This window comes from Ooceraea biroi, chromosome 4 (genome assembly GCF_003672135.1).
Source record: "Ooceraea biroi isolate clonal line C1 chromosome 4, Obir_v5.4, whole genome shotgun sequence".
Classification (NCBI taxonomy): Eukaryota; Metazoa; Arthropoda; class Insecta; order Hymenoptera; family Formicidae; genus Ooceraea; species Ooceraea biroi.
Window position 1 is genome coordinate 17,636,115 of NC_039509.1, and position 19,377 is coordinate 17,655,491.

The window sequence follows — 19,377 nt, forward strand, 5'->3', positions numbered from 1 at the left end:
TATCGGTGCGCCGAATATAGTCTTCGAAACGGTAGAAGGTAAAGAATTTTACATTAACTGAAAACACCAGAAAAAGAAAACACGCAAATAAATATAATATAAATATAATAATACATTCTTTTTTATTTAAAAGACTCTTTATATAATTTATTTTTACCTAATACAGTAATACGTTTTTCTTTTTGCTTAAATCCATATTTTACTTAATTTGTCAGAAGTTAATTTAAAAGTTTTATATATATATATAATTGCAAATGTACTCAATATCGAATGTATGTGAAAAAATGACGAGCAACGAGGTTTTGCTTGAAACTTTCTCTGAGAAAGGAAGAAATGGCCAATAAAATTGGTAAAGATTCTACCATTGCGATAAACTGCGAGCTACGTGAAACATCCTGTATATTCGGAGGAGCAACCAGACAGACGAAAGAAAAAACACAGGACGTAAATCTTAACGATGCATGGAGAACGAGCTCCGAAATTGCGGCTAGAGGAACATTCAGAAAAGACCTCGCCTTTGCTCGATAATTCCACATTTTCTCCCTCTCTCTCTCACACATACACACTAAATGCGACATATCGCCGTTTTTATCGAAAGATTTATTTAAGAGGAAAGAAATAAGGAAGAAATAAGAATAAAATAAATATGTCGTATTGGAAGATCCACACCAGACGAATTTATAATATATGTACAAATGGGAGTAGTCAAGTATAGAAAATACGTAATCGTAAAAAAGGGGGAAAGGAATACCCCGTAGAGAAAAGAGGAAAGAGGTGTATCTCGTGTATAAAAGGATGATTACGCGCGTTCGGCGCTTACAAATCATACAGATTATGCCTCTCGGCAATATCGGCGAAAATGATTTTGCATGCGATGCACTCCGGCGATGCATCAGCGACGCAACGCGTCGTCGAAAGAGAAACGCGAATTGTTATCTCGCAAGGAGCGAAATACAGAGTAAGAAAATGAATGTTATATTAATATTTCGCGTGCGCGTCAAGCACGCTGGACAAAATTAAAGTCAAGTGCTTAAAACCGAATAAAGGATATTCGATGACGAGTAAAAACGATGAATCCTGCGACGACTTCTTCGATGTCGAAGATGAACTTTACCGGCGCTTATTCTCGAAATTACATATCTGTCCCTTGAGAAGTTACTTCTCACTCTAATAACCCGACTAGAAACTGTCTCTCGTCTAATTCCTTCGAGATGATTATTAAGAATCCTTACGATTACGCTTATCGTAAACGAGCGTACCACACGCGCGTATAATAAAGCGCGGTAAAGCGTCGCGTAATAGAAAACCGTGTAAAATTCAGCCTTCGAGGAAAGTCACGCGATAGTCGATAGTCGATCGAAAATTCGCGCGTATAAAATGGGTTTTGTGAGATAAAAATGGATAGATACTCGCGCGCTTTATTTCGCACTGCTCGTGACGCGTTCACCGGACATCAATCAAATACTTGTAGAAAATTGGCCGACCGCCAAATGGAAAAGGCAATCTACGTAAATCGATCTTTCGCACGTCAATTTTTCTACTCGATAATAAATAAAAGAACTGCATCATGAAAGTCCACTTTTCTATCCGATAATGGATATTGTGATTCGCCTTAACAGAGGACATCCTTTTTGTTTAATAATAAATATAAAAGTTTATATTAACAAAAGATCCTACGAGTTTAATTGCTCTTCATTGGCAGCATAATTTCACGCAGATGTTTGCCAATGACCGGTACGGTATATTCCGTGCGGTTCTCTTCTTGCGAAGTATCGATATTAATAATAACAGTCGTAAAACAGTCGTTCGCGACTGTAAGTGCGATAGTAAATGAAGCGTAAATGTCTCGCATCGTGTTCGTGCTGATAAAAATGATGGCTGAATGATGATGAAAGCCAGGGCTCTTCGCGTAGAAGCCTTATCGATCGCGGTAATATTCACATGCGTCGAGAGTGCAAATAAAGTAAATAGCCTCGAGACGACACAAAAAAAATAGAATAAACTAGATATCGTACGGATGCTTAGCGGTTACTAATCCATACGGGTGAACGAATTGTCTACGTAGAAACGCTCGTTGAAATAAAAGCCGTTGCTAATCATGTAGAAAGCCGTGGAGCTACAATTAGACGCCGGGTTTCAAGAAAAAATTGCCATGCAACTGGGAAATAATACGTTTCGATGTACGACAGTAGTTTCCTTTGGAGAACGTATGACCGTATCGAACGTGCGATTCGAATCACAATTCAGATATCCGGGAATGAGTTAACGTGGTGATACCTTAACTATAACTCGTTTAAGCGCGATATACGTGTCCTCAAGAATTTCACAATCAACGATCGTGGCATCCGTCTATCGTCGTTATTGCTATTTACAATGTTCTTCGACGTGTCTTAGGAAATTAGCGCAATGTCGGGGAATGAGATTGTGCCTTGGAATGTATTCGCCTGTTCATATTTTCATACAGAGATCGATTTGCAACGAAGGCTAAAACAACGCTAAAAGAACACGAAAATAATTGACACGGCAGCGTGCCGACAAAAAACGAGAGATGCAAAGGCGAAAATGCGAGGAACACATGCCACGATATTGACAAGAAAGAAAAAGAAAATTGTGCACAGAATGTTTCATAATGAGATCGTTGGTACGTTAAAAATATTTCGGCATCAAGAGAAGTCTTAGAAACCCTGCCTGGTCATATGCAAGAGAAATTATATGGTGCGTAACTTTGACGTTGAAACAATCGAGTTTCTCGCAAATTGAATAGCTGTCACGTTGAAACTCGAGACTTTCGTCCAATCGATCAAACATGACGGTCTTTATTGTGAAACATTTCGCAAGACCGGTCTATAAATGGACCGGACTGCGAACGAATACCTCTCAAGACGTGAATATTACTTTAAATATTTATATTTATATGCATATTTATATGATGAGATCGATATTACTTATATCATAAATAGTACACCACTTTTTTGTTCTTTATCAATATTCCTTTAATCTATTATGAAGCGATATAATATCTCATCATGCACGTGTATTTATTTTATATTTTTCTTAAAATGTCTCTTGCTTTTTCTCCCTCTTTCTCGTGATCCCTTGTGCCTTGTGTCAAAACTGGAGAATTCGCAGTATCGATTATTCCGGAGTATCGAATCGAATGAAACTCAACTGATTCAACGTTTCGTTACGGTTGTCACTCAAATGTAGCAAATAACAAAAAGGATTACGGCCACTTAAAATGCTAAGTTAGATTAACTTACATACAAATGTCCGATATACGTGAATGTAACCACACTACATTCTCGCAAATATGTTGTAAAAACCTGTATGTGGGTCTCGATGATGTCGCTTCGATATGGAGCGATATCTAGTCTCAAAACTCTCTTTATCCCTTTTTTCCCCCATTTTTTCGCTGTCTCATTCCTCTCGAGAACTCGGCTCTGTCATCTTCGTCTCCCCATCTCGTTTTCTTTATCTCTTGTTCAGTTCTGCTCTTACGACTGAAAGTATACGATATCTCGTATGAACCAAAACATGTTTACGTCTTGCATAAATACGGAAAAAGACTCGCGGGATTGCAATAAACAATCTATACCATCGATTATCTCCTGCTTCATCTTCTGGAACTCTTTGCGCACTTCCTTAATTATCTCCGCCTTGAAGGCCTCCATCTCCTGCGCGGTGAGCGAGGTTCCGTCGTTGACTCCGTTTACCTTGAGGAGGGTGTCTTCCGAGGCCGAGCCGAACCTTTTGCGTACCGATTTTGGCGACTCGGCGCCGTTAGAGAACTTGTTCGACGAGCTGTTTTTGTCCCAGGACTTCTTGTCCGGTGAGCTCTCGGGTTCCTACAAAGAATTGCTTCATCAGTTTTTTTTTTCTATGGACTTTTAACATTCAGAATGTTTAAATCGCGTCAATGGCATTGGCGTACCGGTGGTTGCTCGGGTTGCTTCTTCTCCGCGGCAGCCCGTCGGCGTGCCAGGGTCTTGGCCATCTCGTCCATCATGGAAGCCATTCCACCGCCTCCACCTCTGCCCAGGGTGCCGTAATTGCCGCCTCCTCCGGCACTTCCGCTACTGCTAGTGCTCGAGCCGCTGTTCTCCACCGGCTGCGATTGTTGCTACAGTAGAATATAGTTATTATTATTCTATTGTCGCACGTACATATTCTCATTTATAATATAAAATAAATTTAATATAAAATAAATTTTGCGCGTTTATATAAAAAATATATGCTCTTCGTCATAAAATAAAAGCGAGAAAAGAGAATTAAATAAAAAGAGGAACAAATAAAAATTAAAAACGAAAAAAAAGAGACAAAGATTACTTGTTTCTTCTTAAGACGAGCTTGAAGAGCGGCGGCTAGCGAATTGGTATCAGGCGGTGGATCATTCGAGGAGCTGGCAGACGAGCTGGAGGCGGCGGTGGTGGAACTGTTGGCGTTAGGTGCCGGTGGAGGTGGTGGCGGTGGTGGAGCGGCAGGCCCAGTTAGCCCAGGTACCATCGGGGGTGGTGGCGGGCCGCCAGCAGCGATGGGGGCGTAAGCGTTAGGGCCGACCGTGTGGTGTCCGCTTGCGGCGTACTGGTTAACCGAATTCGACGGTGTTCCATACGGATTTGTGGTACCTGTAACGGCAGCTTGTACTTGGCCAGCGCCTCCGTACTGTGCTTGCGCCTGGGACACGTATTGTGACTGACCAGGCTGTGCGACCGCGTATTGGCTCGCCGGACCGGACGGCGCACCAGTAGTGTACTGATTTATTGAGCTACTGCTTCCGTACTGATTACCGCTACCGTACGGTGCGGCCTGGTTGCCAGCCGGTTGACTATATTGGCCCGCACCGACCTGTCCACTCGCGGCATAATTGCCCGTCTGATTGTTAGTACCGTAAAAGTTCTGATTGCCGGACGGTGGGTACTGGCTTGGGCTCTGGCCCACAACGGTGGTTGCGCCGCTTCCGGCACCGCCGCCGGCGGCGGTGGCAGTCGCGTACTGGTTACTCGTAGGTGCGGCACCGTACTGATTCCCCTGGTAGATGGACTGGCATTGGGACTGCTGACTCGCGAGGTTCGACTGAGATGGCGATTGCGCGTACTGATTCATCATCATCGGCGGGGCCGGTGCCGCGGACGAGCTGAAATTCATCATTGCCGGTGGACAGGGTGGCGCGGGGGGTGCAATCGGTGGTTGGGGTGGCGGCACTGGTGGGCCGACTCCTGGTCCACTCGACATCTGCGGAGGGGCCGGGACTACACCGCTGACACCTTGCATCGCCTGCTGCTGTTGCTGCGGCTGTGGCGCTGGTGGCGCCGATGAAGTACGGTGATGACCGGATTGCTGTTGCTGTTGCTGCTGTTGTTGTTGCTGCTGCTGTTGCTGCTGCTGCACAGCTGGCGGACAGCTCGGTGATATGGGATTAGGACTGCCGGTTGCTGTAAGAAAATTTTATCTATGTAATTTTGATTACTATACACTACATATATGTATATTCAATATTTAATGATTTAATGTTTGTCGCGCTACAAAATATGATACCTTGACTCTGCTGAGACATTCTCCGTTCCTGAATTATTGCCACGTCTTCTCTAGTCATGGTCCTGCGCAGAGGAAAATTACAATTAGTTACAAGTAATTTTTTTTATCGATATATCGTTAATAAAGTACATAATAAAGCGTAATAGAATCAGCCGACTAAACTAACATCATGGAATAATAAATGACCATCTATGGATATTTCTAAGTAATGAAAAGAAATTTCTCGCACGGCAAATTCATTCTTTGTGTTGCTAACGTTTATTTAAGTAATACCGTGCTACAAGAATACTATCTTTCCTTCTACTTTGCTATACATTTTAACAATAATATAATTTGGTGTAACAGTATAAGACTATAAATCACATTATTAAGACGTCTAAACAACATCCATAACAATTTATGGGATCCAAGAAGCTAAATAAAATAATATTCTAATCTATATTTTTATAATAATCCACGGTACTTGTACTTTCAATACAACTGCAAACACGAATCGTTATATCTTATCCTTGCTGTCGAAACTGACCAGTCCCTTGATCGACAATCATTCAAACTATCGAACCTATCGAACGTTTTGAATTTTGTAAGAGACATCCCCAGAAAACCGGAGGAAAAATATCACGAGCTCGGTGGCGCGATGCATTCGGGTTATTTCGAGACGGAACGCAACAGACGGAGCGGATTCTCCCGCTTCGTCTCCGCGATTTTATTTCCGACATCGCGTAAATGTCTTCCCGCCGATCCTCGTTTCCACGGCTGCTGACATTAGCCTAGCATGAAGATTCATCATGCGGAAAAAAAAGAAAAAGGAAAGAAATCAGCCTCGGTTGCAATCATGACCTTTCGGGAGAATTATACATATACAGGGTGGCCCATTATATGCAATATGATCGAAATAATTCAAAGAGTATGCGTTGTATCAAAATGTTTTAGATGAAAATTGAAAGATTTTATTTTAAGGGGTACATAACATAGTAATATTTGTATTATCTTCAATATAGGCAAAGATTATCTTTAATATTTTTAATAGAAATCTCCAGTTTAATTGCATGTAGTACGCGTTAAGATGCTTCGAGAGCAAGTTGATGATTTGTTTTTCATAAACAAGCTGTTCAATTATAAATCATGAAAAATACGGTACTGCCAGCGTCAGCATTACGTAAGTGAACCACCATCTCTTTACATCAAGAACTACGTGGAGATAATTTCCAACATCAAGCTGATTTTTATCAATGGATTCTACAGAAGAAGACGTTAATCATGAGAACATGCATTATTAGGTAGTAGAAAATTCAAGGTGGATACGGGAGAATGTCAGTGATAGATAAACGGTAAATGTTTGGTGCGGTATTATTGGGGATAGAATTATCGGTTCGAGCTTTGTTGCGGGTATATTGACCGCTCAAAAGTATAGAAACCTTCTGAATGAAGAATTATTATTGCTTGATAATGTATCAACAGCGATTAAATACATGGTTTCAGCGTGATGGATGCAGCTCATTATATGGATATCGCTCGTGAGATATTAAACAGAGATTTTCCTAATTGTTGGGCAGAACGAGGAAGTATTCGGTAACTGCTTGATGGATAAAATTTATGAAGCAATCCCGACTACACCAGAAGATATAAGATACAGCGTAGCATGTCTGTAAAAAGATCAACGGAGATACTTTGATGACTGTACAGCAATCTTCTATTCGACGCATTCAATGGTGTATTCAAGTAAATGGGCAGCATTTTAAACAGTCATTAAAGTTATGTATAACTGTACATGTAATTATTATATTCATGCACGTACGTCTAACGGTGCAGCAGTCACGTGGTACACACATTGCGTAATGCTGATAGTATTTTTCATAGTTGGACTTGCTTATAAAGAAAGATCATCGATTACGGTTTCGAAAATAAAACTGTTCATTTCTATTTCAAAAACAAAGTATCCTTCAAATTGACACTTACGCTCAAGCTTATAAAAATATTTGCCTCTTGCAACCATTCAACTTTTGTCTGAAATATTTTTGGATGCAACGCATACTTTTTAAGATATTTGCATCATCATATTAAATGGACCATCCTATGTACATTGAAAGTACAGAACAACACTTGGAAGTACAGAAATAAACAGCACAGTTATTCTAGTGCGCTTAACATCCGCAGTCTTCGTTAATTTAAGATTACATTATTAGATGTTGCATGAAAAACCTACAGCCGCGACAATCAATGTTGAATACATAATTAAAATGTTTTGTTTATTAAGAATTAAGAGGGCCGGAAGATCACCTCGTGTGTCCATCGCCCGGCGAGCCACGCGAACAGCCCTTCGGAATAACGGTGCCAACAGCACCACTAACGGTCGCGTGATGATCGGGGGTTGTAGTGGCAGAGCCCGCGGGCAGAGCCGTCTGGCCCCCCGTAGGCAGATGGCCCAGGGATAAGGAGATCCGCGCGCTACGACCTTGACTGCAACCACCCAGGACAGATGTGTGACTCGCTTTAGGTGTACGATGCGGAAATTTCAACGGGCCTACGTCCGTGAATTACATCTACTGCTGGTTTTGTAAAGCTGCGCGCTTTTGTCCTGTACAACGATCGCAACGCAGATGGATGGAACCGTCTCTAATGATAGTTTCTTTGTTTACACTTCACGATAAAAATGTCGAACGTGGCGAAAACAAGGCTGCCTGGTCTTTCGTCCGGAAATACAGCGTGAATCAGCGTTGCGCGCGTCGCGTTCCGTGTCCCGTCCGTGTCACAGGAAATAATAATCGCCGTAATGAGGTAATAGTCGCAACTATTATAAATCGTTGAAAAGCGGAAAAGAGAAGAAGTAAATCAGGCGTACCTGTATCCCATGTCTTCCTCGTACTGCGCGGTCGCCTGACTCTGCTGCTGTTGCTGCTGCTGCTGATAGGCGGTCTGCTGTTGAGTAACCGTGGTAGACGTCGGAGCGAGGGTCCTTGATATGTTACTGCCATTGCTCAGCACCTACGCAGTAGAACATTTAATTAGAAGGTAATTAATGATGACAAGCCCCAATTATGACGATGCCCGACAAAGTGGGGAATCGCAATTGTAATTGAAACTCCATGTCCCAACGTACAATGTAAAAAAAAAACGTTAAATTCCGTTTTTTGTCTTCTAGCTGGCATTTGAGATAATCTAATCTAAATGAACATTTGCCGGAAGGTTTTTTCTCTCCCAAACTAAACGAAATTACTATCTCAAACGCGGATCGTACTAGAATACACAGAACGTTCCTCAAAGTATTCACGTAATTAACGATTCACATTCCTTAATACTAATCTTCATTATTTTTTCTAATTTATATATAATTTATAACATAACTCTCTTTGCCTCTTTTTAATTAATTAGCTAATCTATTATATAATTTATGTAATGATTTAGCAAAATATAGACAATAAATAAAGCAGGATTTTAAGAAGTAGGCTCTAATAGTAAAATGATTACGACTATAAAAGAGGAGAGAAATATATTACATCGAGTGCCTGGAGCATCGCCCGAGCGAAGGCGTCGGCATCGTCCTTACTGGAGAAGTTGAGTCCGTAGACCTGCTTGTTGTCCCGCCACTGATGAAACGTGACCGTGGCCTGATTGTATTTGAGTCCCTTGAGGATCGCGCAATTGATGACAATCTCATGGTCCTGCAGCTTCCTGCCGACTACGCGGAAGGTGTTGTTCACCTGATGGTGATAGAGCTGAACCTTCGACAGGCCAGACGAGCTGCCGCTCGGTATCCATTTCTTGTTCACGTCGTCGTACACCATCACCGACGCGCGGGCGGATGATATGCTCACTTCGCTGCAAACGACAGAACATCAGTTTTTTCTCTCCTTTTTTTAGCGTTTTAGTCCATTAACTCCCTCGACCGTCCGCAATTATCCTCTCGCGTTTTTTGCGCGCGCTGCGGTTACATTGCATTACGTCCGGAGAGCGGGATTTTCTCGTGTAAAGATTTTATCAAAGGTGTTACATGACTTTGTTAAATTTTAATGTAGCTCCGATAAAATGTTCCAATAAAAAAATATCACGATGTAAAGAATGTTCGACTCAACTTATAAAGCAATCTCTCAACAATTTTTGCTTAAGAACTAATCGATTGATTATTATTGCGATTTTTGTATCACCCAGAAGAAAAGATAAGCAAAGTAACAACTGGACAAATTTACAGCCAGACTATTACTCGTGAGCGGTGCACCGGTATCACTTTTTTCATCCATTCGTGCGAGAAAGTCGCATACCCAAATGGCAACCGGACCGACAGATCGACGAACGACAGACTCCGGTTTCCCCGCTTTATTCCAATGTTTGCTCGATTTGCATCTGCGCCAATCTGCCTCGAGTTTTCAACCTAGTTTTTCCCCTTGTCACATTTCTGAGATTCACCCAACTTGTTAACGATTTTTGACGAACAATGGAAAGGCGCGAATTGCACAAGACCCACACGAGCAAATCGAGAAAACACACCACGAAGATCCCCCCTGGGACGATCCCCTCCTTTACATTCTCGCGTCGTTTAGGAAACAACGAGGAGGAGCCAGTCGATATCGCGATGGTATAAGGAAAAACGAGGTAAAAGGAACAAAAGGAAGAGAGAATCGACGTGCGCTGTGTACCACGAGCGGCTGTCCTGCTGCCAGGAAGATCGTAGCTGACGATAGCCCGAGTGCTGCACATTCGCACATTCATGGGGCAGGGGAGTCTCCTGCGTCGTTAGAGGTCGTGTCCTGCTGAACGCGTCCTGACCCTGCGCGTGATCCCTGGACGAGTAAGTCTCGTAGGACCACCGCATCCTGCCGGTTTTCGAGGAACCTCTACGAGAGTCTCGCATGATCGGGACGGGACTTTCCTCTCGCTACACCGTCATTTTTGATCACCACCGATCACCCCCATCGATTGGAATCGAATCGAATCAGAATCGAAAGCGATTCGCGAACTGGTGAAAATCACAGGTGACACTCGGCGCAATCAGGTATCCGCTGGTCGATCCGCGCGTACGCTCGCTGTCGCTTTCACTGGGCTGAAAAGGCAGCCCGTGCTCCCGCGGTTGGCGAAACGGGAACAGGACGAGGTAGGATGTGGCGAGATATCGCCACTTCCTCGGCTGTCCTGCAACAGCGAGCGTACATGGCCAAGTGGAATGATAACGCGCGCCGCAACGTTCGTCGCGCTCCGCGTTTCGAGGACGTTTGCGTTGCACCCGAAAGATAACGCGGAAGAGATAGTAAAGAGGGAGATTGATAAAAGAGAAACGCCGCCGATGACTTTCCCGTGAATCAATGACGAGAAAGCGATAGCAATCGGATCGCGGAAGGAACGTGTCATGGAAAAGAGAGAGAGAGAAATTGTCAGATAAAGTTGTAATTAAATTAAAAGATTCTGTGAATTATTTAGCTCGTTACAATTATTATTATTATCGTTATTACTATTGTCTAAATGAGATTTCGTTTCTCATTCGATCATTATTTCAACTCTTCCACTTTCTTTTTTATGTATTTCTGCAACTGCAAGGGATTGCTGCAACTTCAGGTTTTTGTCGACGTTATGAAAATGCACATTCGGTGGTTTTGTCAATTAGCCATCGCGCCAGCATATGTGGGTCAAAGACCGACCGGCCTTGCGTATGACAATTACTGGTCTAAGCGTCAAACGTAATGTAGCGCAAGTTAATTATCGCTGTGCGGTCGTACAACGACGTTTATTGCTGCGGAAACGTCTCGGACCTTCGGCCGACCGCCGAACGCCGAGGTAAAGTGAACTTTTAACAGGAGCATTGTTACCAGCGTTGTCCGGCACATTCCGTTTTTTCGGTAACTTCGTGAAGCTTTGCGAAGGCTGCACTAGCAAGCGTGGTTCTTTCAAGGACGAGGAGAAATCAGTATTCCGACAAACTTCCATTTTGCGAGTCAACTCGGATGTGACGTTGTACCTTGTACACCAACGCAAGTACATAAATTTTCTAAAAATATATCCCATGCAAAAATGATTTCCTCTCTTTCTGCTATCTTGCTAGCTATCGCTTAGATTATCGCAATGATCGAAAGGCAAATTACCTTTCAGCACGAACGTCTTCTTGCATTTCCCGCGACTTTTCGCAAGAATCGAGATAGTCATCTGCGAGCGACACGTAATACGTACGTTAATCGAAGCTTTCTTCTGAAATTGTGAATTAGTCATCACATTTCTAGTTCCAAGTAAACTTGGCGTCTGACTTGGCAGCAAAGGTTTCAAACGCGGTTTATCTGTTCGTATCTATCTATCATAAATGATCGTTCGTTCCTTTTAGAGCATAAAGCATCATGCGCGTTATGCGCGTTGCGTTCAAATAAAGCATATAAATTTTTAGAGCATAAAGCGCGAAGTACATTATGTCAGTACACACAACCGGAAGTAAATGTCGAGTCTCTCTTTCCTCTGTCGGTCGGTAGGTATCGGGTTGTTTGAGAGAGCATCACACACACATACACCTATTATGCAAAAGTGGAATAAATGCATTCCGGAGGGCATTGCCTTAGCTGCTCCTCGCTACAGGTTCGCGTAAAACTGGCATAAATCTCAATCACGACTGCACGTGATCTGTAACAAGTAAGAGCTCATATTTTTCTTCCAAGACCAGTGTTCATCGCTTTACATGGATTGTTACAGGGTATGTTGTGATTTATAATACAACTGAGCTTATATTCTATTTGTTACTATTAAATTTAATTTAATTTAAAGAAAATTATAAGTTTATGTTTTGTTTTTTCTGTTTTACAATTATTAGTGTGTGAAAAATGTTGCTAAGGAGAGTATACAATCTCTGTATGAAACATTTGCGTAGTAATGGAGAAACTTTCTCAAAAATCATTATTAGAAAATAATGACGAATATTTCGTAAATTGATATGTTTATTATTATTTTTAATAAAGGCAGTTTTTTAAAAAAATACCGAATTAATTTGCACACCTAATATAATAACCTTATCGTTTGAAACAGGTGAAACAGTGTTCACTGTTTTATTTTCAGCAATGCCCACGGAAGCGTTAACCGTAAACGTTACACAGAGTTACACAGAGCTCAATCAAATAATCGCTGTTCCGTAGAATCGTAACTCGAGCATCCGGAAGGTATTGCAATATCGAATTCTCGAAGAATGACGATAGAATCGTGAAGGACGAATTGCACCGGTTTAGCGAGTAATTCTGACGAAACGGATTTTAACGTTTAATTACAAGTTTTTTTATTTCTATCTTAAATTGTAGATGATCTATCATTTATTCCTAACATCCCTCTATTATTTACAATTGCTTATCGCTTACAATTTATAATCTAAATAAACATCACTTCTGTACGTGTGCATGAAGAGGAACATCGCTCGCGTCGCGGATTTAATGGCAATTCTGCGTCGCGGTTTCGCCGCTTCGTTTTTATCATCTCGCTGCATTGTGTCGCGGCGGAGGAAACAAAAGTTATTCTGCGCTAGAGGAAGCAGCGACGAATGAAATGACGGCACACACGACGTTGGATATCGAATTTATTCTATGAGCACGCACGTTACGTTTCGCTTTCATACGGCCGGTCGGAGTATGATTATGCGAGTCTCGTCGACAATGACGAATCCGCTCGTGACGACTCTATTAATTCTTCGTTTGACAGACTTCCGTGACCGATGTACTTGCTCTTATCGAAAGAAGACGTTTCAACGGAATCCGGTTGAACATTGACACGTTCGATCTTCAGCGAAAGTCTCGAAAGTGTATCGAGAGGATAATCCGGATGACGCATCAGGTTCGGTAAGAGGGAAATTTATACAGGCTGTTAGCTGTTAGTCACGACGAATTAATTTACTAGATTCCGTCATTAGAATATTTGATCGTATTCTAATACGTAAAACCTATCTATCGCAAATATTTCAGTTTTTAACAAATCTTTTAATCTTCCAGTTTCCATATTCGTAAGATATTTTGATACTGAAATAATTTTTTTATCATTATAAAATATTTTAATTTCTAAATTATCGTTACGAGATACAAAGTAGAATATGTTTACTATTCACGCTGTTGTACAAACAATTCCAATTTTTCATAGAACATTTTCAATTTATTTAACAGTATTTTTAACATCTAGGGAGACCATAAGGATTCGCGAATTTACCTTGAGGGAATGGATACGTCAAAAGCGACATATGGCAGATGGGTTGGTCGTGCGTCAACGTTAATTGGATAGGTAAGTCAACTTGACACTCGAGTAGTCTTCTGGACTCTCGGTGACGAGCTCTCGTAACGCGACCAACATTCAAATATTGAAGACATTAATGTCCAAGTCGACCATGCAATTCGAAATCATTCTTGACTTCTTACGAAATAAAACGAAACTGACAGTGTCACTTGCATGTTTGTTTTCAGATATTACATTGCGGCATATATATAAGATATAGAATATCTCAGAACTGATGGTACAAATGGAAAGAAAAAGGAACTTATTTTTTCTACATGAAAAAATAAGTCAAAAATGTAAAATGAGAATTTTTTTACAAGACTTTGTTTTCAGGAAAAACAACTTTGAACATTCGCCAGGTGTGCGTGCACTTAACCATGGTCTCAACGGAGCTCATTATACGTTTATTATGTCTAACAAGACGATTTCTGTTATGCCAGTGCTGGCAGCGAGATTGGTCGACAATAACTAACAAGACTAAATTATAGCTCTTATTTCTTCCCAGGTACTATAACTTTGGTATCACATCTGCATTTATCACAAGATGAGCTGGCTGACTTATTAGTATCTCTCAAATTAAAAGCTCAATTTTTCAACACGATAGAAAAACGATTTAGTCGATTAAAGTGAGAATCCTTTCTTTAAATAAACGGTATTAATATTAGATTGTTCGTGAAGAATACCTTAGCCATCACGATGTTCGGATGAACGAAACTAGATTTTTATTGACGAAGACACGTAACTTCTTTACGAAAATCTACAACCGAACTATTTGACTGGTCCAATATATATTGTACTTCATCCGTAAAATTATTGTTATATTTTTCTATAAAATTTTCCTCTTCTTTTCAAATGTCGAACAACCTGCAGCAGGTAGTACCCACGAAAGGTCAAAAGAAAATCTAAAAGACGTTATCAACAACTTTTCAAAATATTTTTTCCTCTAAATAAAATATAAGAAACGTGTCTAATTTTAGTCTAGGTTGCCCAACTATGATCATATATCTCCCTGGCACATAGGAAAGATGCCCAAGATCCTTGCATTTCTAAAACAGTTTTCGTGAAGAAAGTGACCATGGAAGAGATCTTTCCCGGTCAGCGCACAAGGTGCAAGACAATGAGTGTGACAATGGGCGTTTAACAAAAAAGCGTGCAACCTTCGGTTACATGTACCTACGTGTTAGCGTACCTATGCATCAGACCTCCATGTTACATCGCACGTTGTGCATGTACTCGCAGAATAGCACTCCGCAAGTAAGTAAAAACTGAAACTGATCTTTTCATCCTTGATATTTCGCTTTTATCGATCAACTAATTGAGAGAATCGTTCGTTGCCTAACTTTGATACTTTGTTTCACAAATTATCGAGGAACAAACGTCATGCTTATCATTTTCGCAATGTGACACGGTGGCAAGGCTCCCTTCGAATCCGAACCGATGAAGGGAGGGTAAAAGTGGGTTACTCGAGCAATCTGCACTACATTGCGGCATTAAAATTAATTAAGCTCGGTTATTGAAGGCGAGATTGGCATCCATTACACAGATTTACCCACGGTTTAGCGAATGACAGTGGGACACGATACAGTGGTTTGTTCTCTCCTCGGTGGGAGGGACGGTGGTAGACGCATGTACCTACGTATGCAAATCGCGTGCACACACGTCTGTAAACCCGCTGGATCATCGTGCTCGCGTTGATGCACAAAGCATAATGTTTCCGGCAGGTATACAGCGTGTTTCATCGTCAGCCCGGTATCTCAGTAACACGGATTCGTCGATTAATCCTTAGCGAGAGGAACTAACGATGAGACTATCGCATAAATACGAGGGTCGTTAATAAGTCCTTAGAAAAATTAGAAAATATATGAGGTGAATATATTCTAATATCAAACTGACATGATACTCCCTTCGCGAGGGTCTCCCTGTCTCGGGGTGTAAAACTTCGCGTGGCGTTCTCGAATTGTTTTGACCTGATGGTCGCAAAGTTGCTAAAAGAGGAGGACATCCTCACACACATATACATACACATACCCGCGCGGATGTAGGGTACGTTACGCGAGCGAACGTTCGCGTGGGTCGTTCCCAGGTGTGGTCATTAACTCTGCTCGGCAGCGAGAAAATCGCTGTCGGAATCATCCTGAGGGGGAAGACTCGTATATATTATACTTATGTATCGACCATGTGTGCGGGAGGATCGAACGAATCGCGAACGAAGACGAGAACGAGCAGGAGATCTGCTCGCCTCCACCGCCTCCGCGAAGGGCAAGGCGGAATGACGCGGAATTGAGCGGAAGTCGCTCGCCCGCTCGCTCGCGGCCTTCGCCGTGTCGACTCCGTGTCGTCTCGCTCGATACTCGGTGACTATTATGACGAGGCGAAATACGGTTGTCCGAGAAGTTCGTATGACTTTTTTACATTAAAATAAAACACAATTTCTAAATAACAAATGAAAATTTTACTCGTCAAAGTATCTTCCATTTTCCTAAAGCGGTACTTTAATCCATCCTTCAGGCAACTTTGGGATTCCGTCCTCGAAGAACTCGAGGCTGGTTTAGAGGAAGAAGCCAGCCACATAATTTTTTGTTGAAGAAACTCATACGAACTTTTCGGACAATAAGACTCTACCTCTCGCATGATTTCGATCTCAGCTTTAGCTTCGAGCGCGGAAATTGCATTTGAGAGATTTTGTTGTTAAGATATAAACGCGAGATCGTAAATCGAAATCGACAACTTTCCACTCTTGCGCGAGATCTTCCAAAAGCTCGCTGTGAGTCCATCGTGAGAATCATTATCAACGGGATATCTCATGTATCGAGAGACCAGGATGAAGTCATCGCACATTTTCGCCGAAACATGTGCGATTCTTATCTCTCTCGCAGTAGGGTGTGCTACGTGATGAAATCAATGTTTTGAATCAGAAGTTCTGAATCAATCGTGGCCCCGCTTGTCACCTCCGCACCCGTCGTTTCGCCGATCTTGTTGTTAACATTGTTTAACGAGCGCTTTGTGACGTTAAAAGCTGCGTTCAACGCGGAATTAAATTCAACGCGCGTTCGTATCTGAATGGCAACGCAAAAAAACACATTTTTTTATTATGCATCCGTGCTACATCGATATGTTGGCGTTTCATTACGTTTATTTGTACTCGATTGTATAAATTATGTCACACGCACGCAATTATAATTTAATAACGGTCATTAAATAAGCGTGAAGAATTATTTTCGAAACGTCAAAGGAACATTAGCAGACACCCTTACATTACTCTTTAGATTTCCTAGCAGGAGTCAAGTCGAAGCCAAATGCCGAGCTCGTAAAAATTGGACTTAAACTTGCTTCCCCCAGAGCGATCCAAACCGCCTCGCTCGAGCGCGCTACGAGCGCGCTGCAATCTTCAACCTTCGCATTTTTGAAGCATCATTGACCTTCGCGACAGTGCTGTTGCATTAAGCATCGATGCAATCTGATACGATAGTGCGTGCAGAATTGAAACCGAATGTCGAGATTGCGTAGTTCTCGAAGACATTTTTCAAAAGAGAACCGAGAACTCCGCGCGAAGCTTAGAAGATTTTCGAAAAGGGTCAAACATCCTTTTAAGCAACCTTGAAAATGAGAACTTCTGAGAATTTATGAGAACGGTCGTGGTGAGAAGACGAGTTCGAGAGTACCCCCGAAATGAGAGCTGCGGAGTTGAAGGAAGCGTAGGAAACATTAGCGTGACAACGGTCTCACGTCAAATGTGTGAAATTTTACCGTATAATACCTGGAGACACGCTATTACGAAACGTACTTTACGAGCCAACTTTACGGTGTAAAAGCGAAGTAAAAGAAACGAGTTGGAGATCATTCTCACGACGCGAGGGCTTTCGGGGTTGGAAGAGACACACGGCAGATGCACGTAAGATGCGACGGGCTGGCTGACACGCATACACACATATGTGCAGGGGCGAAGAAGGGGAGGAAGGGGAGCGTAACTGCAGGACTCGCCGCCGCCACCGCCGCCGCCGCCGCCGCCTCCTCCGAGAGGCAGGGTCCGTGACTGCGCTGGTGAAAAAAAAAGACGGTACATGCGAGCGTGCCTTCGCCCTTTTGCGCCCTTCGGGAACGAAGAAGCGAAGAATCACGCGGAATATCGCGGAACCTCGAGGACATCGAGGAACGAAGGGGACGCTCGCACTCGCGTTGGCGGTTCTGCCGTGCTCCGAAATCCGTGCTGTCAAAAATCGTTAGCTGGCCCCTGCCGCTCCTTCTCCCTCCGCCCCCCGTGAAGAAGGAGCAGACAGGCAGGCGGAGACTGGCCCTACTGACAGGCCAATCCCCAATGTGTAATCCTTTACCGAACCCGAGATCGGGATTTAAAAGGCGGTCGAATTAAAGGAAACGGTCCGCGCCCGCACGCGACGCGACGCGGCGCGTGATCGATATCGCCGATAGCGCGATTCACTCGCCGTGTGTCCGAGCGTAATCGTCGCGTATCAATCGTCGCAGCCGCGACACGTTCGAGAAGCCGCGCGACGCGTCGGAGAGGCACTCCGAAACGACTCATTTTTCGTCCCTCGACGCTTACTTATTGACCGTCGCGACGGAGCGTTCTCGAGCGGAGAATCGAGAAGGAGGCGGCGAGATTTCGACGATCGTTCTCCCGAGTATCGCAAAACAAAACGAGACAAGGGAAAGGGAGAAGGCCGAAGCTGGACAGAGGCAGTCGCTCGCTCGGTCCATCGACTCTGCTCCGGGATGCTCTCTCTCTCTCTCTCTCTTTCTCTCCTTCCCTCTCTCTATCTATCTTTGTTGCAGTGCATCGTGCGTTACTCACCTCATGTTTGCTTGGCCGGTGAGCGTGTGCTATGCCCTCATGCAAACCGTGTTCCTGCTCCTGCACAGTATATCACCGAGCCCATGAAAACACGCGAGATTCGGACAGGACTTGCGGTAGTTCGACATATATAAATAACGAGAGCGAGACCCAGCGCGCGCGGCACTAACACCACCGTGACACCCTGCCGCTGCACATCTGGCCGGCCATATTGCCGACTCCGAATTCCTACTCCCTACCACCCACCATGGGGGCCCCCGGCGTTGCACGCGCCGCAAGATGCAAGACGGTGGAGTCGCGCAACACTCGACGGTGACTCGGCGCCGCGCGCCACTAGAATCGAAGCGCGTGCAAGGCTGCCCCGCTAGGGACTTTCCTCACGTTTCCGCCTTCCGACGGTTAGGTCACTTTTTTCGGTCACTTTGTGTACTTTTTTTTTCGACACGATCGATGGGATCGATTCGCGCGAGTGCACCTGCACCTGTCAATAAATTTCCTGCTGCCAGACGCGATCGATGTTGGAAATTCGAAACGCGGAAATTGCTGCAGTAGAAATGCAAAGAGAACGCGAAAATAATTTAAAAGCTTCTTTTTCTTTCGATAATATAATAATAAAAACGTACAAGTATAGGTGTTAATGTGCATATCTCTCGCTAATTATTAAGCGGATACACCTGTTTCCTGTCATGTCGTTTGTATTGTATCCTGACATTTGTTTTTGTCATAATAAGGTTTCAACATTAACGCAATGGTAGATCTTTTCATTTTGAACATCTTTGTCCAATTTTTCTTTTCTTTTGCCTTTTCGTTCGATTACA

General features: G+C 43.0%; 1 protein-coding gene and 1 long non-coding RNA gene across 3 annotated transcripts; one reads left to right on the forward strand and one right to left on the reverse strand.

Moving 5' to 3' along the window:
• Positions 1–1,532: 1,532 nt before the first annotated feature.
• Positions 1,533–18,812, reverse strand: LOC105285786 (protein enabled). 2 transcript variants are annotated; one of them, XM_026969188.1, is made up of 9 exons: positions 18,560–18,812; positions 9,033–9,354; positions 8,378–8,520; positions 7,816–7,995; positions 5,536–5,597; positions 4,327–5,432; positions 3,932–4,120; positions 3,596–3,845; positions 1,533–3,500 (listed from the first exon to the last, which is right to left on the reverse strand). In XM_026969188.1, the coding sequence occupies exons 1-9, from the start codon at positions 18,562–18,564 to the stop codon at positions 3,472–3,474; spliced, it is 2,286 nt and encodes a 761-aa protein (XP_026824989.1). In that variant the 5' UTR covers positions 18,565–18,812; the 3' UTR covers positions 1,533–3,471. The 2 variants fall into 2 exon arrangements, with proteins under 2 accessions (XP_026824989.1, XP_026824990.1); XM_026969189.1 differs by lacking the exon at positions 7,816–7,995 and having other exon boundaries at positions 18,560–18,811.
• LOC105285780 lies at positions 10,380–14,717 on the forward strand. The gene is made up of 2 exons (XR_002193712.2): positions 10,380–13,325; positions 13,660–14,717. It is a non-coding gene; the product is annotated as an uncharacterized LOC105285780 (long non-coding RNA).
• Positions 18,813–19,377: the final 565 nt, after the last annotated feature.